The 25,122-nt window shown below is 49.9% G+C and overlaps 7 protein-coding genes across 7 annotated transcripts; 3 read left to right on the forward strand and 4 right to left on the reverse strand.

Moving 5' to 3' along the window:
• Nucleotides 1-1,304: 1,304 nt before the first annotated feature.
• Z518_06343 (uncharacterized protein) lies at nt 1,305-2,320 on the reverse strand (the record flags this gene model as incomplete). Its single annotated transcript, XM_013417153.1, has 4 exons — nt 1,305-1,340; nt 1,389-1,465; nt 1,520-1,842; nt 1,899-2,320. 4 exons carry the CDS (start codon nt 2,318-2,320, stop codon nt 1,305-1,307), a joined length of 858 nt encoding a protein of 285 aa, XP_013272607.1.
• Nucleotides 2,321-3,458: 1,138 nt separating this feature from the next.
• On the reverse strand, nt 3,459-4,540 carry Z518_06344 (uncharacterized protein; the record flags this gene model as incomplete). The annotated part of the gene is made up of 5 exons (XM_013417154.1): nt 3,459-3,653; nt 3,713-4,242; nt 4,318-4,368; nt 4,429-4,448; nt 4,497-4,540. 5 exons carry the CDS (start codon nt 4,538-4,540, stop codon nt 3,459-3,461), a joined length of 840 nt encoding a protein of 279 aa, XP_013272608.1.
• A 1,198-nt stretch (nt 4,541-5,738) lies between these two features.
• Z518_06345 (uncharacterized protein) lies at nt 5,739-6,896 on the forward strand (the record flags this gene model as incomplete). The annotated part of the gene is made up of 1 exon (XM_013417155.1): nt 5,739-6,896. One exon carries the CDS (start codon nt 5,739-5,741, stop codon nt 6,894-6,896), a length of 1,158 nt encoding a protein of 385 aa, XP_013272609.1.
• A 2,126-nt stretch (nt 6,897-9,022) lies between these two features.
• Z518_06346 (uncharacterized protein) lies at nt 9,023-9,748 on the reverse strand (the record flags this gene model as incomplete). The annotated part of the gene is made up of 1 exon (XM_013417156.1): nt 9,023-9,748. The coding sequence occupies one exon, from the start codon at nt 9,746-9,748 to the stop codon at nt 9,023-9,025; it is 726 nt and encodes a 241-aa protein (XP_013272610.1).
• A 1,632-nt stretch (nt 9,749-11,380) lies between these two features.
• Z518_06347 (replication factor C subunit 5) lies at nt 11,381-12,524 on the forward strand (the record flags this gene model as incomplete). The annotated part of the gene is made up of 2 exons (XM_013417157.1): nt 11,381-11,467; nt 11,547-12,524. 2 exons carry the CDS (start codon nt 11,381-11,383, stop codon nt 12,522-12,524), a joined length of 1,065 nt encoding a protein of 354 aa, XP_013272611.1.
• Nucleotides 12,525-13,185: 661 nt separating this feature from the next.
• Nucleotides 13,186-17,734, reverse strand: Z518_06348 (uncharacterized protein; the record flags this gene model as incomplete). The annotated part of the gene is made up of 5 exons (XM_013417158.1): nt 13,186-15,775; nt 15,844-17,321; nt 17,378-17,423; nt 17,527-17,555; nt 17,603-17,734. 5 exons carry the CDS (start codon nt 17,732-17,734, stop codon nt 13,186-13,188), a joined length of 4,275 nt encoding a protein of 1,424 aa, XP_013272612.1.
• A 3,504-nt stretch (nt 17,735-21,238) lies between these two features.
• Z518_06349 (uncharacterized protein) lies at nt 21,239-24,496 on the forward strand (the record flags this gene model as incomplete). Its single annotated transcript, XM_013417159.1, has 1 exon — nt 21,239-24,496. One exon carries the CDS (start codon nt 21,239-21,241, stop codon nt 24,494-24,496), a length of 3,258 nt encoding a protein of 1,085 aa, XP_013272613.1.
• Between the last annotated feature and the right edge of the window lie 626 nt (nt 24,497-25,122).

A 25,122-nucleotide genomic window follows, 5' to 3' on the forward strand; every position in this document is an offset into this window, starting at 1 on the left:
TTCCAAGTCGTTAATGCGTTTGCCCAGCCGTAGGGGGCCCGATCGCTGCACCTCATGGTCATCGTTGAGGCTGCGAGGTGTCCCGAAGGAGAAGGAATTGAGATTTCGAAGACAAATGCCCAGGTTCTGCGCGTTCTTGGCAAAACCCCCAAGGAGACAGGCAGCTCGGGAGGGTAATGGAAACGGCGATAGGTCGCTCGTGGTTGGAGGATGTCGAAAAATCAGGCTTGGAGGACGGGCATTGGCATGCCTAGGCGGTGGTACGCGGAGTGGAGCGAGGTGCAAGGAGGCTGCTGCAACCCGAACTTGGCTCCTCAGTCATGCCAGTCCTACCGGTCCTGCCAATAGATTTTCGTTGTTTTGCTACTTGCCTCTGCCTAGAACGGTGAGGTAGTACAGCGTTGCTCGAGAGGACTTCAATTACGTCTGAGCGGAAGGATCATAACATTCACGTACACTTCTGTTCAAGGCATCTTGACTGCCCTTCTGCGACCATCTAAGCGGGTATTCCGTATGCTATCGTCATTACCGAGAACCAAGACTTTTTCAGCAGTGGGTCAAGTGACGTCCGTGCAGCAAATCATCATGCTACTTCAAACGTTGGCAACAGCACAGAGCCTCGTTGAGAAAGTAATTCTGTGATTACCCAAATTTTCAAGCGATTTGGCAAAATCTAAGCCCCTGGGCACTGGTGGATATGAAAATTTATGCCATTATGGACATTGCCCGCTTTCTTGTTCCATGCACTCTTTTTGCTGGAATTCGGTGGGCACGCGAGTGACATCTAGGTTTGACTCGCATACAGACATTCCGCTAGGTTGCGAAGTCATGGGATCATGGTAACTCGAAAGGGCCTCCTTTATCCCTTTCGCTGATTTGTTTAACGGGCGCTTCGGCTTCCTCTCTTGCGATCTTTCTCATCAATTGGAATGCATTCAACCTTTCCCAATCCCTGTCCTCGTCCGAAAGCTCGAAGGGTCCTCCTTCATTCAGGTGCTGATTTCGCTCCTTATTCGAAAGGTTGGCTATTAGCCCGTTGGCCCCATCCTCTTCCTGTCTGGTGCATCTCATTACGCTCAAAAGGCTTTCTTCAATAGTTGGCCAGTCTTTCTCCCAAGCCCCCTTTATCTGTCGTATCAATTGTCTTTCAAGCGCGACGATCACTTTTTGGTCTTTCTCATTCTCAGCCATGGAGAGAGGGGAAGTTGGAGCCTCGATCGTATTACCGAAAATTTCTGCTATATGTGGTGACGCCTCTGCGTCGCCGGCCGATATGTTCGCTTGATGGCGTTTTTCCCTCGCCGCTACTCTTTTGGAATCATTGGTTCCAAGAACTCGAACTATTTCGGCGGCCGTGGTATTTGATGAATGTAGTGGTGCAAACACACCTTGGTTATCTCTCGCCTGACGTGCGCTTTGCGAGGCATCTGTTGACTGCCGCTCCGCGTGACCATACCGGAGCCAGCTAGTTTCATAGTTAGCTGAATATCGGGCAGTGGTTAGCCTGGAAAAGACTCACAGATTCCAGTGAGAAGGAGGCCACTGCGGCCGGGGTTATGCGCCCAATCTTGGAAGTCCCGGCTCTTGAGAAACCAATCGCCAGTTTGGTCATTTTGGGTTGTTCGCAGGGAGGCCGCATCATAGTTGCTGCTGTAGTTGACCTGAGAGATCCAGGAAAGAATGTCCGCTTTCTTTTTGGTTCGCGTGGCTTCGACTTCAGCGGATCTGATGGAATTCAGATCCTGTTTTAAATCCTTGTACTGAATTTTGCTTTCTTCGCGCATGTCGTGCAAGTCCCCGGCCACAACCCGAACATAGCTCTCAATCGCTTTGAGTAGTGTTCTGCTCATTCCGTCAGATGAGTTTGGACTTGGACTGGAGCGGGATAGTATACCAACCTTTGATCGGCCGTGAGTGCCAAATCAAGTACAGTCTTCGACTGGTCGAGGACATGCAAGGCGGCTGCGGTCTCGTTGTTCAGGACCTTACCAAGGCTGAGAGAAACACCACCAACGGACGCTACCTGGTTTAAACGAGCCACAATTGTCTTAGCCGCTTTCTCACTCGCCTGCAAGGGAGATCGAATGTGTTCAAATGTTTGTAATCGCCCATTGTCGGATTCGTCCAGCTCACATTCGAGCTGAAGACCACGTAAAATTCCAGCAAAAGCCATCAGCTTCCCAAGTATGGGAACTAGCTCCTTCCGCAGTGACGAAGAGGAATGAACATATTTCTTGATGATCGTTTTCGATTTGTCGACACCCTCAAGGATGTTCACGATGCTCCCAATCAGACCAAGAATTCCGACAACTTCTGCCATCCTTCATGGCAAGGCTCTGGATCGTGCACCTCTCGAGCTTAGCAAGTCGATGCTCCTGGATATCTCACAATGAGGGGAGAAAGCTTCACACTATAGCCATAGCACAACATGAGGCTGGGAGGTTTTATCAGGCATCAGGATCTCGCCAGAAATCGCCTTGCAAGGCTGGCTCGTATTAATGCGCCACCGGTGGCAAATATCTCAGCCACCATAGAATAGCCGACCATCGTCGTGCCAACCATCAAGGTTTCCTAGTGCTCTTGTGGAAGACTCGCCGGCTGTGAATGACCGCTATTCATTCCAAGAATCATTTCACGACACAAGCTTCAAGTTGTCAAGGCTCATTCCGGAGCAGGTACTCTTGCAGATAGCTTTTGCCGTCATGGTGGTGGTAATCGGAGGGCGTAGGCTTCGGCAGAATCCACCAATCAAGTTGAGGAAACTAACATGTTCATAGTCTGTTGGCAGCGAAAATATTGATTGAGATGAATCACCAGCCACCTGACGTCGGGGCTTGGTTCTGAGAACCTCATCTTGTGTGCTAAAGGGTCGCAGCGGGAAGTTTGGAGGATGGAGTTTGGATTTTTTGAAATGGGAGGGAGAAGAAGAATTTCGCGATATGTTATGGACAAGACAGAAGAGATCTTTGGAATGCCTGGACATGGTTTTGGTGGATGGGAGTTGCAAGTACTATGGTGCTAGGGAGTTGAAGTTGAAGGTAATTTTGTAGAAAGGGAAAAATAATTTTGAACCCACCGACGATGGTTCGTTCCTCGAGTCGATTCCCGGACTGTACAGAGAAATCAGCACATGAAGGAGACATGCCAGCCGCCAAAAGGTGATCGATCGTAGATTGAGGTCCTGATTTTCGTGGCCTGAATGCTCCTCCAGTGTTTTGATATGCCGTCTGAGAAATACTGCCTTTCTTCTTTCCATCTTTCCTGTCCCACCGTGCGCCATGACCATGCATAGTTATGAGAGGCAAAAGGATACTGTCTTCAATTCGGGTTCCTTCCATTGAGAAAAGTCCCAGGGTATTTTCGAAAACTCGCTCGGTTGGAAGAGAAATATAATCCGCACGAAAACCGGGACGATTCAATTCTCCTTTCTCCGTCCTTTCTGGCTTCTTTGATTGCGTTTACAGGTTCGTCAAGTAGTCTTCAATCTCCTCTTTACTGAGTTTGCGGAACCGAGGGCCCACGGCTCCTTCCACGCCCTCGTAACCCAGCAGGTGGTTCGCGGGCTCTCCCACTATTCCAATCTCGACGGTGTCACCGTTCATTTCTCCTTCAATGGTTTCCTTCAATGTTAACAGGGCAATGTGGATGGCGTCCTAAAAGCCGTACCGTCAGCTTGGAATTCTTGTTCAAATGTTCCGAATCCCGTTCTTACTTCAAGCTCCAGTGAATCATTATATCTCTTCTCCAAGAATGTCTTTGCACTCGTCGCACTCTTGCCAATCGCCGTGGCTTTCCAGGGGAAATAACTGCCGCTGGGATCAACTTGATACAAGCTCGGTCCACCTTTCAGAATGCCTCCGGTCTTTCTGCTAGCCAGTTTTGCCTCTGCTTCGGTTTCACCTTCCTTGGCCTCCTTTGTTTCCGGTTCAATCCCATCGTCCCATCCGGCTATTAGCAGACTGACGCCGTACGGCCTTACACCGCCGGACTGTGTAGCTTCTTGCATCACCCGCGCCACATCTTGGACTAATATCCGGGTTGGGGGGTATTCGTTGTAGATACGCTTGTAGTTAGTATGTGAGACTTTTCGCGCTTTGTCGACGAGGACTCGGTAGTCGGGACCCATGCCACTGTAGACCATTCCGATGTTGGGGGTGATGAGAGATACTTTGGATAAGGAAGGAGGATCGATGAGAGGAGAGGAGGATTTTTTCTCTGTTGCAAGCACGATGCCGTTTGTTGCTGTGTTTGTCATCTGGATCAGCACGATGTTTTTGCTTGAAGAGCTGAACCTCGCGAGGCAAGATTTGTCGTTACCTTTTATGCCTAATGAAGTCACACCTTGGTTGACTGCGTTGAGGGCATATTCTGGGAGAAGAACCAACGTAAGCTTCGAGTAAAGAGAATATTTAAAAGACGGTAGTTTACCTATTTGGACAAGTTTCCCACTACCTCATGTTAGTGATTGTAGCTGGGCGCATCAAGCCAAAACATACCTGGGGGAGAAAGTCGTGAGGGAAAATGAATATCGGTCCGCCATTGTGATGGTAGTAGGAGGAACAGGAGGAGGTTTTGGATCACTCGACTATGAGGATGAGGCGGTCAGAAGCTCTAAAGAGATGTCAAAGAGGAAGATAAGCGACTGGGAGACTGCGCAGATTCGATGATATTATTCTCTCGACAAGGCTGCCAGGTCAATGGCGCGTCGGCTGCGCGATTCGCTCAACCTGCCTAGATCAGCAGTCTACCAGACCGGGCAGCGGCATAATCAATCAATCTTATTCTGCTTATATACCAGGTCCGTCAATCTCGTTCTAATCGGGCCTAGTACTCAAACAAAGAAAAGAAAATGTTTCTGCATTGGCAGTGGTCTGCATCTCTAAAGCACGTCGACGTCATGCGAACTACCATGGCGGTGGTTGTGGCCTGCTGTGCACGGTGTCGTTCTCTCCCAATCTAACGCACCTGACCTCTGTGTAAACTCTGTGCTGTCTCTCCTTCTCCACTGATTCCTGTTGAGTGCTTAGATACTGACTTGATTGCGCTCGAATTGCACAAGGCGACCTCTCAGAGTCGCATCTATCCGGCTAGCGAAGGTAAAGCTGGGGTTGGCATTAGATATGAACTCATCTCAGCGAATTAGCACGTGAAGGAGTCACATAGTCGGTCCGCATACAGCTGCCATATTTAACGCGCCTCCCAAAGAGATTTCAAGTATGATCCGGCCTTCTTAGACTATGGTTTGCAATACCTGGAGTATAACTGTGACATCTGCAAGATTCAGCATTTCAGCCCTGCAGGGCACCCGGGTGTTCAAAAGAATAAAATCACGCTTAAAACCATAGTATCGCTCTTTAATAAATTGGGGGCCAAATTTTTACATAATCAGCTTGGCATTTTCTCCGCCTCAACCTGGAACCTTTGGATTCGGACAGACTGGGCTGCGGATGAAGTTCAGTCTCTCTTCATCTTTCATCATGCCTCGCTGACCTTCTCGTGTCTCGGCGGCTCCCATTTCTTCTCTGAACTCAAGCAACTTCTTGTTTTGCTAAATTGACCGTCACAGGCAGTCTATTACTCTTTGGCTCTTTGTTTGATCCCTTGTCCCGTCCAAATGTCCGCAGTCTAAATCTTCCTTCTCCTAGACCATGTCTATACTTCAAGTCTGGCGACTTGAGGTATATCTGGAAGACGGGGCTAGTATTAGGCAATCACACATTTGATTTCTCCAGTTCAGCATGACTTCCACGGGAAATACCTCAAGAAACACTGATCCAAACGCCACTCAGGCCGAAGCACCGCCCTCCTGGACCTACCCTACTAGAACCTGTCGTCTCTGTCTCGAAGACGTCCCTGCTACTGTCACTCTGTACCCTCCAGGCGTTCCTCCTGCATTCCAACGACCGATCGTTGAGTACAAGAATGACGATGAATACGGCCGACTGATAAAACCATGTCATTGCCGCGGAGGAATGAGATACATTCATGAACTCTGTTTACGACGGTCGAGGACTGAAGGCGTTCGCCCCGGCTCACTGTGGAAATGTCATGAATGTGGTTATCAGTTCAATTTCAACAGACTCACCCTTCAGAAGTATCTGGGGAGCAAGACATGCTCAGGAATTCTAACGATCTTGGTCATGTTGATCGTTATGTTCGTGCTCGGGTTTGTGGCCGACCCCATTCTCAACCTTTATACCGATCCCTACGAGACTATTGTCGGTCATGAAGACTTTTGGCGGGAGGTTGATGTGAACGAATCTAAGGATAATTTGTCTGGATGGGCCCGGCATTTCGTCAAAGGTCTGGTCTCAATGGGAGTACTCAGTTTCTTGAGAACCATGATTCTCAACCCTTTTCAGTGGTGGAATCTCAGAAACACAGGACTCGTTACCAGTAGGGTTTCCGGAAGGTCAACGACTGGTCGTGATCGAGCCGTGAATATCAGCTGGATCGTGGTGGTCATGGGAATTCTGTCAGCGTCCTATTTGTTCTATCAGTGGGTTCAGTTGATCATTGGCCAATCTCTCCAGCGTATAGGCAACAATATTGTCGACACGCAACTACCGGGTGACGATGATGATCTCCAACCACCGCCCGGATTTAAATTTGAAGAGAGCTATCCGAATGTTGCCGGCTCTCAAGCCTCTTTAGCTGACCATGATCGCTTGAACAAGGCTCAAGCAAAGGATTCTCAACAGGGAGTAGACACCCTAGATTCCGAACCACAGAAACATGGATTATCTCACCGATCATCTCCCGAACATGCCAGAAACGGAGATCGAAAGGAGACCCCTGCCAGACAGCATCCCATGCCAGGCACTTGGGAGCCAACGGGATACAGCTCGGCTCTTGATGACGCTCAAAGTCAGGGATGGTCATTTGGACGATTATGAGTACGCAATCGGATATGGAAACAATCTTGTATCGAATTCCTCACAATCGCCCAACTTTGAGTTGTCACATCCATCTCCATGAAGTGCCAATCAGTCTGTGTGCGAAGAGCAATAGCTTTCTGCCTTTGGGATACATTGGCGTCATGCCGTGTATCGCAAAGAGCATTATGCAGTGCCAAACTTCTTTCCCGAGAGCAGGTGATTCGATTCATGGCCTGCCGTGGAATAGATTTGGTAAATCCATGAGATGGCATTGAATCTGTTTCCCACAGCTTTTGTTTTCTGAACATTTTGGTTTGCATTTCGCTTTGGGAAATGTGACTTGATCGACTAGAATCTGGACAGGAGCAATGAATGAGCGCACCAATTGTGCGTCAGGTTATCCTTCCATGTCCATCCTCGGTCCTTACACAATCAGTTGCGACTTCCTGCTCGATTACGCGCTGTCAACCTTTGCATCTCGTTTCTTTCAATCCAGGAAAATGCTTGGTGATGAATCCAATTTTCGTGATGTTGGACGCTGCTGAACTAACAGATTCTGACCCGTCTTCGCTCTGCACCTGATATCCTGATATCAATTTTGCTCTGCGGGGAGAATCTTGTTGACGAGCCTCAAGGCAACGAGAACTTTTCATCACCCCTGTTCGAATGATACAGACCATGATCAAGCACGTCTCTTAAAAAGGATCTGCACCTATGGCCTGTACCACGCCACTGCGTCGATGCTTTCGTCTTTGACCAGGTCTAAAGAGCAGATCCTACCGCGAATGTGCAAAAATAGACTTCGATAGTCTTGCACTTCAGATATAGGAGCTTGGCTCATTGTTGTTGCCATCTGATGACCTCCATTCAAAGGAGTTATCTCACTTAATCAGACAAAAGGTCATATGCCGAAGCCAATCATTATTCTCTCAGCTTCAACAATCCCATGAAAAGGTCAACGAGTAGGTTAGCAACTAGGTGGCCGTTGAGCAGTGTCACCTATCTATATCCTTTTCACTCTTGACCGTCAAATCCGTTCCCCTTTCCATCCTTCTCAATCGTTATCAGCTATTTTGCGCATATTTCATTACTTCGCGGCCATGACGACCTTCATCGCGTATCAACCTCGGGCAAACGCCCCGACCTTCGGAAACCACACCTTCAGCAAATCTCCCACTCTCTTAATCAGACAACGTCTGTGAGCAACGCGGATTTCGCCGATTTCGTGGATTTGACTGCTACTCACTCAACTCACTCTACTCCTCCCCAACTTTGTCTGGCACATTTGCCGTGTCAGACACGGAAGTTGGAAGGAACACTACAGACACCCTGGCGAAGCACGGACAATCATACAGGGGGGCGAGCGAGGAGGGAATATACTACACGGGGACAAAAGCCCTCAACACTCGTACTCTCTCCGGAAGTGAGGATGGAGATGAGCGAAATGGCAGTAGCATAGCTTCATATCCACCAGCATCTGTTGGCCAAATCCACGGCGTCTTTGCCGAGTATGAGGAAAACTTCAGTGTGGCCAGGCAGAAGCAGAAGATGGCGAGTGCCAGTTTGCATGATTGGCTATTTTCTTCTCTTTCACAGCATGATGGCGACGCTGTGGGTCTGTCAATTTAAGAGGGCATGCTGACGATAAAAGAGAGCGATTCAGAGCTGAGTACGTGTACGGCCTCGAACGATTATGAGGGATACGGGACGAGAAGGAATCAGAACAGACAAACAGATCGTCAATATCACAGAGGAGCAGCTTATCTCCGACCCTTCAGACGACTGAGCATCGCGTAACCACTCGTAGTCCTTACATGGGCGTCACAACTGCCACTACGCTCATCACATCCAAGTCCGTTGTCGCGATGGCTGTCACGGTAGTTATTGCCGTGCTCTTCGTGGTCCTTACCGAAAGTCATTCCCGTTACCGTAGCCTGAATGGCCGCAATGGAACCTAAAAGGTGAGACTCCCACGCAGAAACGCCGGATTCCATTTTTTTCATAGCATGACGAGTTCTCGCCTTACACCAGTCTATCAGTGACATTCAAGTCCCTTTGACAGTGCATTCTGGTCATTACCACCAGCGCTGATGCCGATGCAATACTTCAGGTCCTCGGACTCTATCCATGCGTACTCGTAGTGGCTAGCATGCTTTACTCGGAGATGGCGGGTATAAAATCATGCACCACTGACTGTGCCCGTGGTATGTGACCATTCTTACTACTTGCCATCCAAAATGCAGATAAATATCCCTCGCATGCTCATTGGTAGTCACAAGCCAAATCGGTTTCCCCTCTGCAGCAGCTTGATCGATGAAGGGTTGCAAAACAGCCCTCACGGCGCCCGCCACAGCCGGCTTTCTTGGATCACGACCGAGCAAACCCAAATGCCAAAATTCCTGTCCATACCTCGACCAAATCTGCTCAATTTTAATCTTCTCAATCTCACGTCCAAAAGCCGCCCACAATGTCTTTCCCTGTCGCTCCAGCTCATCAAAATCCTCGAGATCTTTTGGTGGTTGATGTGAACCAGGCGGCCACCATGAGGCGCATGCTGAGAAGTCACCTGCCTCCGCAATGAAAGCACCCGACTCAGCCCCAGGAACGAGAAATTGCTTCACGATAGAATGATACGCTTGCAGACGCTTTTCGTCTGACGCATCAAAGCCTATCCCATCTATACCCTCTTTGGAGAAGAGACTCCAGATGACATTCGGAAGCATTGCATGGGACAACACCGAGGCCGTCTTTTCATTGTACTCCTCCGATGTGCCAACAGTCATTTTCGGGAGATCTCGTTTCGAGATCTGGTTCTCTCGGGTTGACGTCGCGGACGACACAGCTATTGCTGTTGGTGCATCTTCTGACATGTCGCGAACTCAACCCCCCCAGGATGACTGAATCCGAGAGTCCTCAGCGGGGGTTTCTTGACCAGCGCAGAAAACTCTGTCGGGTCAGGATGAAAATTGCAGTTTTATCAGACACAGTCCAGGTGCTGAAGACTCATACCGAAGATAAAAATTTACAAGTGCGGTATCGCTACCGCTGCATTGATGGCACATTTCATATAAAAAAAGAATCATAGCCGGAGATAAGCTTCCGCCCTCTGTATGGAGGCGTGGGCGATATGTAGTTTCGCCGCGCTAATTTTTTAGTGCGGTCAGGATATGCGCTGAGTAAGCAGTGGGAGAAGCGGTGTAAGGCCTTGATGGCCAAAGACGATACATGAAGGCTCTCAACGTGGATGTGTTGGGTGGACAGGAAGCACAACCAATCTCACACTTGGGCGAAGTACCAGGCGCTATCTATTTAGTCAAATGTAGTGATCTCCACTCAACATAGATAATGATGTCGGCTCTCCATGTGCCAAAACGGTACTAGCGACTGAACGTCTCTCTGTAGAAGCTTCTCTTCAATCGCCTCTCGCCTCCAGAAATGAGAACGGGGGAGAAGGTGAGGTGAGAGGATTGATGCACGCACATCCCCTTCTTCAACTCCTTGCCTAACTGGGAGGCCAGAGCCGTCCTATCAATATCGTGGTCTTTTCACATAGGACCGGGTCCTGCACAACTCTTAGATCCATGCCATTTAGTCTTACCCGAAGTTGTGATCAACTCGGCAGGTAGACCCCTCTCAAGTCTGGCATTCATTCCAATCTTTTCTACCTAGCCGTGCTCGTGTGAAACAGCCCCGTTCACCCCATTAGCGAAAGCAAGGCAATCGTTGATCAATGCTCTGCCGGGATGAATCTGCCTTGCTTGTCCAACCTGGCAGTCCGCTTGGCCATAATCCACCAAGCTAGACCCCAACCACCCTGAAATGCTCAATCCCGTACCATTTAGCAGCCTGGACATGAGGCATGCATAGTGCTCGAATGCAACAGTGAATCTTCCAGGAATTGTTTTCTTCGCAGCCATTGCCACTCAGTCCAATCCCCCCGGTTCACCGGAATCTGTGTGGTTTTGCCAATTTCCGCAGGTTGTTTAATCATGCTCACTGGCCAGTCTCTTCTCCAATCCAATTGTCTCCTCCATTGGGTGCTAGGTTCATAGAGGCAGATGGTGCTGTTCGGAATTCGAGAGGACACATCAAAACATATCGGCAGGAGCCAACGAGTTTTCCAGAAAGTCAGGCATGAAGAATTTCAACCGATATTCTATCAGGTGTGAGAGGGAGACGTGACGAGGGAAAACTTGTACTAAGAAACGCGAACAATGTAAAAGAACAGAGTGGTCAGGGCAAAACCTTTTGCGGCGCAGCCACAGCTCAGGGTTGCTAACCCATGGTCGGGAAACGGAAATAGTATTTGGTGGTCAGTTTTGGCCATTGTATACTCCCATCCACTCAAAACGAAGCGCGTGCCGATTACGTCATTTCCACCACTTGACGCGCTCCGAATTTGGGACGCGCCATTTGCTGTTCGATATTGAGACATTTTCATATTTGTTCAATCACCCTCCTTTATTGTCTCTGAACAGCACCAAGGTATCAGCCGTCCAATCATGGCGCTGCTAGTCGATAAACTACGCCCTCGCTCTCTCGATGCCCTTACCTATCACAAAGATCTTTCCGAGCGCCTTGCATCCTTGGTACATCCCGCTCAATGAGAACCCACCTCGCAACACAAATATTACAAAATGCTAATATTTCCTTGTCTTTTTTTCTTAGGCTGCCTCTGCTGACTTCCCTCATCTCCTTTTTTACGGTCCGTCTGGAGCCGGGAAGAAGACGCGAATCCTCGCAACTCTCCGTGCTCTATACGGCAGTGGCGCTGAGAAGATCAAGATAGATGCACGAATATTCACCACCTCCTCCAACCGCAAACTCGAATTCAATATCGTCTCTTCGGTATACCATCTTGAAATTACTCCGAGCGACGTCGGCTCCTATGACCGTGTGGTGATCCAGGAATTACTAAAAGAAGTGGCACAGACCCAACAAGTCGATCTCACAGCGAAACAGCGCTTCAAGGTCGTGGTGATCAATGAGGCAGATGGATTGAGTCGCGACGCGCAAGCGGCTCTTCGACGGACAATGGAGAAATACAGCGCGAATGTCAGATTGATACTCGTGGCCAATAGCACGGCCGGCATCATCGCTCCCATCCGCAGCCGTACACTGCTGGTGCGAGTTGCTGCACCAACGGAGGCTGAAATTTGCGACGCCCTTGTCAAGGCGGGCAAGAAGGAGAATTGGAGGGTCATCCCGGTGCTGAACGAGCGTATTGCGAAAGAGTCCGGCCGCAACCTCCGCAAGGCACTACTCATGTTCGAAGCCGTCTATGCACAGCATCCGGAACCCACTGAGAAAACACCCATCCCTCCGCCTGACTGGGAGATTCTAGTCGAGCAAATCGCACGGGACATCATCCGAGAGCGTTCGCCGCAAATGATCCTGCAGACTCGTGCGAAACTTTACGATTTGTTAACGCACTGTATCCCTGCCTCGATGGTGTTGAAGACGCTGTGCTGGAAACTCGTCGCGCAGCCTGAGGTGGAGGACCCCCTAAAAGCAGAGGTGGTCAAGTGGGCAAGTTTCTACGAGCATCGCATTCGACTTGGCAGTAAGGTCATCTTTCACCTCGAGGCATTTGTCGCGAAGTTCATGCGCGTCTTTGAAGGGTATCTGGTCGGCATGGATTTGTGATGTCTTCATCCCCTTCGTTTCAAAAGGCGGAAACACAATGGTTATGGGGAATGTTAGCAGAAGGGTATTGATTCATACGGAGTTCCCGCACGTCGTCATGCATAAGCTGCTTTGACACAGCACAGCAGCACGAGCCTGGAGTTTCGGGAACGGGTACATTTGCATTGTGGGACAAAGACCACCTGACTAGGGAAATTCATGTCTCGAGTCAGGCCGTCTAGAGAGCCGTCCAAGTTACCTAACTACAAATGAAAACCGAATCAAGACCGCGGGAATGCAAAGACCACAAAATCGTTTCTCTAGCCTAGATCCGGAAGAAGGAGAGAATGGCAAATTGTCAAACGCGGGAAGAAAAGTATTTTCGTTTCTCAGTGAAAGAGTCTGTGATGGTACCTAGGCAGCTATTCATTCCAGGCCGTTTGAACCACGTCAGATCGTGACAATCATTCAAGCTCTCAGGTAAAATGAAAGATCATCAGACAATGTTGTCCCCTTCTCTGCTCTCTCTATCACTGTGAAAACATATCATTCAATCATCCACGCGTTCATTCCATGCCGATATGGTTGCTTACCGTCATCCACCGTCCATAACACACACTTGTCGTGCCTTCATAACTTCGAACATTTCCCCATTACTCAGTAACAATATCCTGTTCATGGGTCAGATCTCTTCTGATTCCAACGCATTACCATCACCATCTACATCTCTTTCTTCATGTTCAAATCCCGGTTCCCTGTCCACACACCCAGCCTCTGGCGTATGTTCTTTCTTCCTTCTTCGCGAAAGAACTTCCACCGCCCGCTCCGCCGCCCGACACGACGCCTCGTCCTTACAACTCGCCTTCTTCGCGTGCGCGATTCTTTCGCCGTCGAGCATGACTTTACACCTCCAGCCCGCTTTGGCCCGGGTCGTGACCAGTTGACACCCAACTTGTGCCTCTTGGAGCATCGCTTCGGGATGATGAACTTGTAGATCTCTCTCCGTCGCGAAACGGTGCACTAGGTTCATGAAGCCCATCGTCTCTAACACTCGCGTGCATGGTTCGAGGTCGCCGCCCGAATCTACAAAGACAGCGCCCAGGATGGACTCGACGACGTCCGAGTACGATTTTGGCGCTTTGATGCGCAGGAGTTCCGACCAAGGGAACTTCCTCCCCTTCTGGAAATTGTCGATAATCACAGCGCGGATTTCGTGATACGCCGCCAGTGTGGCTTCACGTTGCTTGGTGATTGCTCGGTCCCCGATCCGTCTGATATGGTCGGGGAGATAGATGGTCCTGGTCGATTCATGGTCGACGGTGACATGTGAGCGGGGATCTGTCCGGATTTCGAAAGTCCTATGTGAGTGTGAAGTTTGGAGAGCGAAAAAAGCGAGGGTGGCATGACTGACGAGGGCATGACGGCGGATGGTCATCTGCTCCGGGTCGAAGAGTAGAGGACTGTTATAGAGCCTGGTCTTGACGATGTGATCGAGAACAGCGTCGCCTAGGAGCTCAAGTCGATCGTATGATGACAACGCGCCGCCCAGGCATGATTTGGTCAGTGCTTCTGACAAAAGAGCCCGGTTCTGGAACGAATACCCGATCATTGACTCGACAGGGGTAAACAGATGAAGATCGTGCATCAAAGAATTATTCACGTTCGTAAATGTTTCCAAATTCTCGTTTATGCGTCGCCATTGGACCTCGCCAATGAGCAATTTCAGAGCAGAGATCAATTTCGGTTCTGAGTCCTCTTTATCCTTTCCATCCAAGTATGCAGCACCAAGCAGCGCCTCGATCACGTCGGCCAAAATTTTTGAAGAGAGGTGTGTCTTGGAAGATGACCCTCCTGCTCCGGAGCCTGGTTTGGCGACACCAGCTGTCCATTCCGCCCCGGAAAATCTACGTTGTGTGAGGAATCGGTCTAGACCAAGCGATCTCGTGCTCCGTTGAAGACGAACATTGTTGACTATTCTCTCTCGATAGATGCTGAGTTGATTTTCAGGATGATTGGGATAGTCAACAAAGACCTGAATTGTCGAGTAGAATTTCAACAAGTCGTCTCCTAGGAATTCCAACCGTTGGTAGTTTCTCGCGGAAACTCGTGGCAATGTCAATGCCTCAGAGACCAACTCGACATTCTCGTAGGCGAGGTCTGAGAGTGGGCCTTCACAGGCTTCCATAGATCGAAGGGCGACTTCGAGCATGTGAGTTATCGAGGGGACTAGTAGCACCAAATGGCCGTACTCGGGAGGAAGCCCTAAAACCGAGCATTCGCTCACAGAGAGCGACGTCAGAGAAGCTTGCTTAGTTGGCATTGAAGGTTCCTGCCAGCTCAAATATTCCAGCTTCCTTGGAAGTTTTCTTGCTTGAATTTGAGGCGATTCGCTGTTGTCGACTCCTTTGATATTTGCGGCGAGCGATGAGTGTCGATAGACATATGGTATTGGCTTTTTAGCTAACCGCACGAGGTAATCGCGATCACCAAGGCCGCCGGTAGAGAGGAGATCAGCCAGAGGTGTAATGGTTGAAGCTGTTTCATACCAGGCTTGAAGTGACTGCGCTTGCACATCCGGGACGAGAAGGAATGGTAATTGGTCTTTCTGCAAACCACAAAGTCTTCTCCCCAGGACAGTGGTTAACAGATGCAAGCTAACTTCGCGTGCCAGATCCACTGGAAAATCATGGACCTCCGCTCCTGGTCCCACAGATGCTTTCAAGGGTTTTGAAGACGTTGTGTATAGAGGAAAGTCGAGTCTGAACAGCCTCTGGGGCAAAAGAACGAGCATTCTCGGATAGATGGCAGCTTCATCGTCAATTTGGAGTCGATGAGCGTATAGGGTGTCGGGTTTTGCCCATTTCTCCATAATGTTTGGCCAGGGATCGTGTTGTTGCTGCACAGCACAAATGCTCTCTCTTCCGTCAGAGTCTCTATCACCCCCCGTGCTCTTAGTCGCCTTCTTTTCTTCTTTCGGCCACTCTGGAGGCAGAAGATTTTCTGTGACAAGTCCAGCGTGATAGAGAGCAAGGTACGCCTGAAAAGCAGCATCCCTCTTTGCCATCTTTTCCGTCCTCCAGGCGAGCTTGGACTGAGCTATCTGGAGCTGTGGTGGAAGAGACGACGGAAGATAGACTCTAGCAGATACATTGACACCAATTTCGCCATCAATGCAAAATGCCAATTCTATTCTTTCGGACTCTTCCGTCTTTGGTAGTTTCGCACAGAATCGCTGCAAAAGCTCCCGAGAATTGTTGAAACACAGTACTGCTCTGTTATCATCAGCAGGTCTCATCTTGAAACTTGCATAGATAGATTTGGGAGGGCACCAAGAACATACCCCGTAGATTCGATCCGGTATACGTCACCGCCAAACTCATTCAGATTTTCGAGCAATTCGCGTGCTTCCAGGGCTTGTTTAGCTTCCTCACATTCAGTCTTCATTTCGTTTTCCAGGGCCTGCCACTTTTTGACTTTGGTCCAGGATTCTGTTGTGGAACGGAAAAGGACGTATTTGGAGTCCTGGTGCCGTGCTCTGCCTCTACTCTGGACAAAACTTCGAAGATTTGGGCGCTCGTCAAAGCATACGACCAAATTGATGGCAGGCACATCAATCCCTTCTTCAAGCACCGAGGTGGCTACGCAGAGGTTAAGCTCGCCACGTCTGAATTTCTCGAGATTCTCGTTCTGAACACGCAATTCGGCAAAGTCGAAGACACCTTGGTGCGATGGATTGGATACACCAACGAATGAGAACGCTTGATAATTTTGCATCACTGGATGAGCTTGGATGAGCTCCGTAAGCGACCAGGCTGTGTGTCTGGCTTGGACGAAAATCAGAGCTCGAAGATTGGGACGATGTTCTCGAATCAGGTATTCCAGCAAACGTTTGACCTTGGGTGATAAACTGTCCGCTGAAGAGATTTCAGGGTGATCTAGATGTGTAAATGCTTCTAGGGGTTGAAGAACAGACTTTATAAATTGGAGTTTGTCGGCTGCGGTGTCTCCAGCTGCTTCATCGTCTAGCCCACGAAATGCTGCAGCTTGAACTTTTCGAATGCAAGCGGTGATGAAAATATCACAAGCCCAGTTACCTAGGCTCGCATGCATGGTGGCAGATGATGCTGAGAACGATCGTAGTTCCTTCAGCGCCGGGGTGTAATTCTTCCTCAAGATTTTCTCTAGCTTTTCTTGAGATTGTAAATTATCCCTCCCACGTAATTTCTTCATCAAAGGGTCGTCATCAATCTGTATCCCAGATATTCTTTCTCGAAGGGCAATCAAGAGCTTGGGGGGGGGATTAAGATTCTCGGCGAATGTCAATGTTTCGAGCCTTGGCATATTCAGGAAAGCCGTGTATTCTTCCAATTGCTGCGTGGGAGTCATGCATTTGGCATTGAGATTGGTCTCCAAGACACGTAACTCAGCGACTCTCTTCTTTGTAACTGGACTAGCTGAGAGTCCAAGTATGTGTGGAAGAGTGCCAGTATATTCAGGGGCATTGTAAGGATGATAGTGAAGTCGCATGATGTTGTTCAAATCCGAATTGTCAACGCAGTGATGGGCCTCATCGATCACGAGCAGTGAAATGTTTTGTAAAGACAGAAAGCCATAATTGAGGGCGTCAAGCAAGATGCGCGGAGTGGAGACGACGACATTGATATTGCATAGAGCTTTGTCCCAAACATCTTTAGTTTTCCAGTGTTCTGCATTATCCATACCTGTGATCAATCTAAATTGGAACGCGGGCAGCTGTTTGGATAGGAAGGAGTGCTGTTGAAGTGCCAGAACGACGCTAGGGGCGGTGAACCACACCTGCTAAAGGCAATGGTTAACTTGAGCACAGAGGTGTTTCAAGGAGCAATGGAACAGACCTTGTCGAGGGAGCGTTCCAGCTCTGCTTCGATCCGCAATTTGGCGCTAAGTCACCTTGGATCAATTTTGAGGGCTCAGAAGACAAATGCAAGGTACGGAACGGGATGCAGAAGGATTCACGAAAGGGCTCGATTAAAGGTGTCCTCACACTTGAGTCTTGCCGCTGCCAGTTGCCATCTGCATGGATTAGTGGAACCAGATAGTTCAGTCGAAGCTAATCTTACCACGGCAATGATATTGCCTTTCAGGCTGTGTTCGAACATCTCGATCTGGTAGGCACGAGACTGAATTGGGTTATCCTGGTTGTCCTCCTCGAGAGACGTATCCGACCACGTATCGTCTAAATCAAAGTCCATGATCAATGGTTCGCAAGAGAGTAACAGTGTGGAAGGGGGGAAGACTCTGGAAGAGACAAGCGAGACGACAAAGGAAATGATGCTTTTGTTCGTCAACGAATACCAACTTGTACTATCACAACAAATGATGATCTTTGGAATCATTACATCAGAAGGGAGAAAGGCAACGAAGACTGCTGAGAGAGGGGCTGAAAGTTTTTTTCTTTGTGTAACGATCAGAGGAGAGGCATGTCTATCAGAGCTTGGCAAGGCTCGGTCCGGATCAACTTGTTTCCGACGAGGCTGAGTATAAGGAGTACGAGTTTGGAGACGTTGAGTGCTCTGAGGGCCGTTGTGGCTAACACCTCGTTGCGTTGATTATATCGAACGCATGTGGCACATCCTTGCTTTGACACCACTTTTTCTGGGCTTTTAGGGGATGTGACATCGTCTTACTTTGAGTACATTGAATCCCAGTTTGAACCAATCCGTAGAGAACCTTGTGGGTACTAGAGGACTCGTCGTCGTGGAGTTGTCGATGTGGTAAGTATGATGTCACCATAGAAAGGGGAGACGCATCTAAGAGCCAGCATAATTATCAGAGCAAGCCATTTGCGGAGTCATGTGGTCTGTATTGTTGGTCCCAATGGGTCTCAAAGCCCTAACAGGAGATCAATTCCCGCTTCAATGCCCTCATCTTTCATCGTTCCCAAGACTCCATAAGGCTCAGCATTCCATGCTCAGCGCATCAACAGACGGCCAACATGGATGGTCGTCCTCAGTGAGTCCCCAGTTCACCGAAAGGATTTTCATGCTCTGCTTCCGAAATCCTTTAATGATATTGGTGGTCGGCTGGACAGCGGCGCGACATCTACAACGACTAGCACTATTCGGGTGAGCACGATTTTTGATGGAGGACCCTATACCCCATCATCGGTAGCACCTTGGAGAGGTGATCTGGGAGCGATCACTGCATGTCAAGTCGAAAGTGCCATTGAGCAGTTTGCTCCAATAGTTGTAGAAGCTGCCCAACGTTGTGGTAGCTTGTTCAAAGCCGTCACCCACCAAAGCGCACGCTTGTCGCTCTGTCAATTCTGTGGGACTTGACAATGTCAATGAGAAGAGCTTCAGAAGAAAGAGCAAAATAGTGCCCAGGAGAATTTTAAGCCTAACATGTTGAGTAGTTGGGCAAGACTGAGTATAACGGGGAAAGTCTAGGTAGGCTCCGAACCTCCTCTCTCAAATCTATACCACGCCAAAGGAAAGAGCTCTAAATATGAGAATTGGGTACTTGTTCATATAGCACACTATATTTCATCTTGACGTTCTCGTTTCCGGTCATATTCTGAACCCCAGCGGAAATGCGCATCTTTGATACGCTGATGGCATGGTAAACACGAGATATCGATATCCTAAATAGGAAGGTCTAAGGCAAATGATAAGGACAATCCATAAAATTCAATGTATCAACCTTCTCCCCGCACCGGCATTTGGGTTCTTACGTGGTTCGCCAGACATGAAATTCTCATCGCCGGATTATTACGATTCGCCCACTAGGAACTCAGATAGTCTATCGCTGAAATTAACGAGCAGCCCTTTTCCAAATCTCAGAGAGGAAGGGGAGATCTTGGCCCGTTCAGGACTCTATCGAAGTCATTATGGACCAGAGATTGCAGGCAATCTCCTCAGCCAACCCCGTGGTAACGTCAACAACCGCAAGATTTAAACGTTGAATCGATGTTAGCACACTCGTGGCCAGCGGTCGAAGATATGTATTCGTCCCAGGCTTCGGAATTGTACCAGGCATTGCCCGGTGTTCCTCGAGTGGTATGTTTGATAGGCACAAATGGTGAACAATATGTAAATAGCAGTTAAAACCATCCTCTAGAAAGATCCATGCTAGCTGTGAGGGTGTCATGCGTCAGGCAGCTTCCCCACTTCTTTCGTCTTTCAAGCTCCACCTAGCATTGACAAAATAGCTGACAAAGTTCAAAACACTTTAGAAAATGGCAGTCGAGGATGAAGCTTGCGACATGCGTATCAGCAAGTTCCTAGATTCGTCTTCCGTTGGAACACGAGCGGCTAGGTAATCATAAGCAAACAGAGTCGACATGATCCCTGCCGCATCTGGAGTCCGCATGGTTTTGCACTACCTTGCTTTTTGTAGCCTTAAAGGGGCGCATGGAACCCCGGCAACACCCCTGGGTGGGCCGTGGCACATGATCAGGATAAAAGAAGGAATAAGGATGATCAGTGATGGGATACACAGAGTGAAATCAATCACCCCATGGAAGAAACAAAAGCCCCCAAGGTGGAGGACGTGATTGAAAGGGCGGAAACGGAGAAACTTAGAGGTCCCGTCACAGAGTATGTATCGCCTCCCTCTCATAGGGTGGGACGCCAGATACGATGGCGGGATTAAGATATCACGATGGATGATGAACGGTGGCGCTCCGCAAGATGAAAGGATCGAGAAAAGGAGGGATGATATTCGATCTCGTGACCGCCTCGTGGATCAATGGACCGTTTCGATGTGGCTGATGGCCTTCGGCCTCACACAGAAACTGTATGATGAATGTCTCGCTCGAAAGTTGACCAGAACGAGGCCGAGGATGGCAGTATCCAGCCTGGACACCTGGGGAGACAGTTATGGCAACGTAGCCAAAATGCAGGACTGATAAAACCGAATCTGCAGAAATTGTAGTAGCTTGGCCACAGATTGGCTGACGGGGGTTGCAGCAGAAATGCCATAAATAGAGAATCGTCGTGCTTGTCGCTGTGCTGTAAGCGCCCAGCAGTCAACGCCATACTCATCCAGCCAACCACCGTCTGCTTGTGCCCCTGTTCCTCAGTTTTCGCTCCACTCTCTCCATTCACCACCATTCACCTACTCGTCTCCTCTACCAACCATCCCGCTCCTCCTCCAGCATCCTGCCAACACGTCTCAGCACTATCGAATTCGAACATGATGCTATTTTCCTCCGCGTCTCGCTGGCTGCGACCCTCTGAGCTCTCGCATTGGCTCGCGTTGCACTTCCACTGTCCCGGCTTATCCCATTTCCCGCATTCCAGACCTTGTTCTACTCTCCCGTTGTCCAATCGACGTGGACTCGAAAAGTGTCTCTCTCGATTCGTCAGAGAATGCGTGATATTGCAGTGCTGTTCAAGGGACTGGTCGGGCTCTCATCGAGCGCCAACGTCGTCTTCACGGCGCTTCCTCCCGGGCTGCGGTCCTGACTTATCCTCTAGTCTCATTAGACTTTGATTCCCCCATTTCCCTTTCCTCCCCTTTGACAACCTCATCGTCGCTGAAGCTGCTGGTCGCCGTCAGCTTTCCTTCGTTACCGATTCTCTTTGTCCCTGCTTTGCGTGCGACCGTTGATCGGCGACGCCTACTCACTATTAATATTGATTTGATAAATAGCTAGTTCGTACCTTCTGCCGGGCGGGCCACCGATGAGCATTTGACAAAAGTACCGATTATCAATAACCATAATTGATCTGTGAAGGCTGGTCCTCGCAAGAATGAGCACTCTACCATCTAGCACCTATCAGTCTCCTCCCCGGCCGGGCCGAGGCCGGCACCTTAATACTATTCTCGAGGAGAAGGAGGAGGCCAGTCAGGTTGTGAAAAGTGATAGCGAGGGAGATGGAAGTGATTCGACTGTCTACGGTCGGCCTGCAGCATGGAATCCGCAACTCTTTACTGCCGCTCCTCGAAAGAGCTCTCTCGCAACAACCACCTACGCGTCTTCTCCGGTCTCTTCGTGTGAACCTTCGCCGGCCAGCAGTGCCGGCGAGGGCTTCCAAAGAAATTCAATTCGGACCTCTTTCTCTGGCAGTGATTCGGGGACAGTCTTCAGTGATGACTGCCCGTCCCTTGCCAGTGATCCAACAAGCTTTGCCTCCGAGTCCAGTCGAAACAGCTATGCTAGCAACAAATCCAGCAGAAACAGATACCCTGCTCTCTTAATCCCGAGAGATTCATGGGGCTCCATGGAAGGAAGTCCCATCAAGGAGATGGCCCTGGGCATGTCCCCGGCCACCAAGATTCGTTTATCGCCCACGGCACTGTCTGCGCTCCCACGAGCTGTCCCTGCCGTCAATGCACCACCGTCGTTAGGAGACAGCAACAGTACAACGTCTGACTCGCCTTGCAATCACGGCACAAGTGCCCCCGTCACTCCTGAGATCAAGCAATTGGAGGTGGTAGACCAACAGGGCTGGGGAGAACCACCGCCTAACAATATAGAGTCACAACCTCTCGAGATCGCGCTGGACGATGGTCACAGTGTGATTCTCTCGCCTGCAGAAGCCCACTCGGACAGCACATTTCCCAACATCCTATCACCCGCCGCTTGGACCGATGTGGTCGTGAGTTTTCCCCAAGTGCCGGGCGCTACGCCTCAAGATCTCTCGCCTCTGATGCCAACAATCGATGAGCTGAAGAAATTCGACGAAGTCCAACCACCATCCAATGGCTCTGACGTGGGTGTACGTCTTCCCCCGGACGCGCTGCAGACTCTCCAGCTACTCGTACGACAGAGGAGTGTCGACAATGTTTCGACCTCCTCGGGCGGCTCTCGTCCTTCCAAGCGATCGGGGAAACGAGAAGAAATGCGTGAACGTACTAGCCCCGAGCCCATAAGCCGGCCTCGCAGTGCTGATGGCGAAACCCCTGTGTCCGACTATAGCTTCTCGCAACTCAGCATTCCCTCTCCGGGAGGATTCTTTTCGTCACTGCAGAATGGTTCCCGTCATACGTGGTGTCTAGGCAAGACCAAGGGATCGAGTGTTCCCGACACGGCCACGGCTGAAATGTTCTACAATCGACCCTGGGAAAATTCAAGCTCAAGCAATGTGGTCGAAACAGTTCTGATCGGTGATGATACGAACATGACCGAAGGCCCTCCTACGGCACGGCAAGCCACCTTCAATCTCGACCCGGTTTCAAATGGTCAAAAAAGCCAGAGCCAACAATCCGAGGACGATGACCTCTATGGCCCCGGTGATGTATTCGAGAAGTCATCCCAACCAGGCCAGGTCAGCTTTGAGTACGATGAGAAGTATTATGAGGAGCTCAAGCAAGCCGCAGGTCAAAATTTGGCGAGGACGGGCTCGTGGCTAGCCGCACAAACTGGCTACTTGTCTGCCATCCTGGATTCAGACCCCAGTATAGAGCCTCGAGATGAAGGCCCAATGTCCAATGATGGTTTGGCCAAGGCTGAAATAGCACCCCGACGAACGGTGATGTTTTCTGACGACACAAAGGCGGACGCCGCCATCGTGGACGGAAAAGAACAAGATAGTTCCAGCAGTGAAACAGACGCCAAGGAGCCAGTCTTTCTCAGCGCCTTCCAGTATCTTTGGAGTATCCGCAAGCGTCGAGATGCCTTTTGGCATGCCACTTCCCGGCTTGAGGCCATCCAGGCTGCCCGGGTGGCGATGCCCGAGAAACATATCACAAATCTTCTCGGTCAACATACGCTCGTTGATCCAGCGAGACCCAAATATTCAGGCCCGTTCAGCCAAAATCCAAGAGCGACAGGTGTCTTCGACCGTACTCCAGAACAACTGGCCTACAAAGCCGTCGAACGGGAGCAACTGGCATTGGCGTCCATCGCACCATCGACGTGGCAGATTGATGCTTTGAGAACTATGTACAACGGCCGTCTTCTTGCATCGGCGGCAGCCTGTCAACGACTGAAGACGCGGGCCACCATCCCATTGGATGATCCGTCGTGTGTGGGCAGCAAAAGGATCCGCATCCTCGATATCGGAGGTACATCTTCTGCCTCTTGGGCCTGGAATGCAGCCCTTGAATGGCCGAACGTGAAAGTGTACACCGTGATCACCAAGGCTCAATCACGTTCCCAACGGCCCGCGGGAATGGCGAAACCAGATGCGCCACCAAACCATCGCACCGTCTCGGTCCCACATCTGTGGCAGTTACCCTTCCGCAGTGGCCACTTCGACGTCATTTCAGCTCGTGCCCTTCACGTTCTCCTGAAGAACAACCCGGTTCCGGGTGTCCCCGAAATTGACGAATGGGACTTGACACTTCGTGAATGCCTGCGAGTGTTGAAACCGGGGGGGTACATCGACTACATGATCATGGACTCGACGATCGCACATGCAGGACCCCGAGCAGAAGCCATGTCGGTTGAGTTTGGCTTCGAACTCCACCGGCGTGGGTATGAGCGAGAAGCAGCTCGCAGTTGGTTGCGACGGTTGAAGAAAGAGGGCTTTGTTGGGGTCAAAAGAGCATGGGTGTTTATGCCCATGGGACGAAGACCACCCAAGGAAATAGAAGAGCACGTGCATGGATATACAGACGGATGGCAGTCATGGCGACAAGGTGCGAAGCCGTTCGTCCCCGCGCCACGGCCGATCAGCGAAGTGTCCACCATCAGCAAAATTGTCAAGCAATATATGGACGTGGAGGCCGTTCAAGGACCGATCGGAAGTACACAGGACGTGGCGGATTTGACCGGTCTTCTCGGGGCTCGGATGTGGGAGGAGTGGCTGGTCAAAGTGCGAGCTGAATCTGGCCGTGACCAAAGTCGCTGGCTAGAGGGAGTAGATGAGGTGATTGAAGAAGGAAAAGAGAACGGAGCAGGCTGGAAGGTATTGATCGGTTGGGCACGGAAGCCCAAAGGTGAGAAGGGAAAGAAGCCGGAACGGGCTGAAATAACCGTTGCGATAGAGGATCTGGGGGAATTGACATCATCTGGAGATGAATCTATGGAGACAGGAATGATCCCTATGGTCATCCAAGAATGATCAACGAGAGAGGAGTTTGGGGGTAGGATACAATGGATGGGCATGGCGACAACGGAGTTCAATTCAGACTTGAATTGTTGAACCCTTGATAGGGGAGTTGTTGAAAGCAGTCACCTTCGCTTAGGCGTATTTCATCATGGTATATAGCTGGCCCAGATAGGTAGATGATGTAAATTGCGTATCCCTTGGCGTTGAAAGGTCGTCTCGGTTGTATTCCTATGTGTATGAATACTCCCCTCCCTTTTCTCTTCACAGTAGTATGATGACTAATTCCGATTCTCTCATCACCAAGGCTGTGTCCGCCCCTAATCGCGTCGTTACGCTGCAACTTTTCTGTCTAATGCCCCTCCATTTCTAGCACACACTCTTGTCGCTGCCCCTCGCTCCGATCCTCGTCATCAAATAAAAATATCACCCGAGTTTGCATCTGGAAAACACCATGCGTGTTTCTTGCGTAAACATTGCAATGATTATAAACAACATCCTCGTTTTCTAGCAGTATTCTTCCGGAGTTTTTTTGTACCATCGACATCCCCTCGCTCTCTCCTCCCTCGTCTCTTGCCTGCTCTTTACCTCGACGCGCTCCAGCTTACCTTCTTCAACTCTCAGAAATCAGTGGGAAAGAT

This window comes from Rhinocladiella mackenziei (assembly GCF_000835555.1).
Source record: "Rhinocladiella mackenziei CBS 650.93 unplaced genomic scaffold supercont1.4, whole genome shotgun sequence".
Classification (NCBI taxonomy): domain Eukaryota; kingdom Fungi; phylum Ascomycota; class Eurotiomycetes; order Chaetothyriales; family Herpotrichiellaceae; genus Rhinocladiella; species Rhinocladiella mackenziei.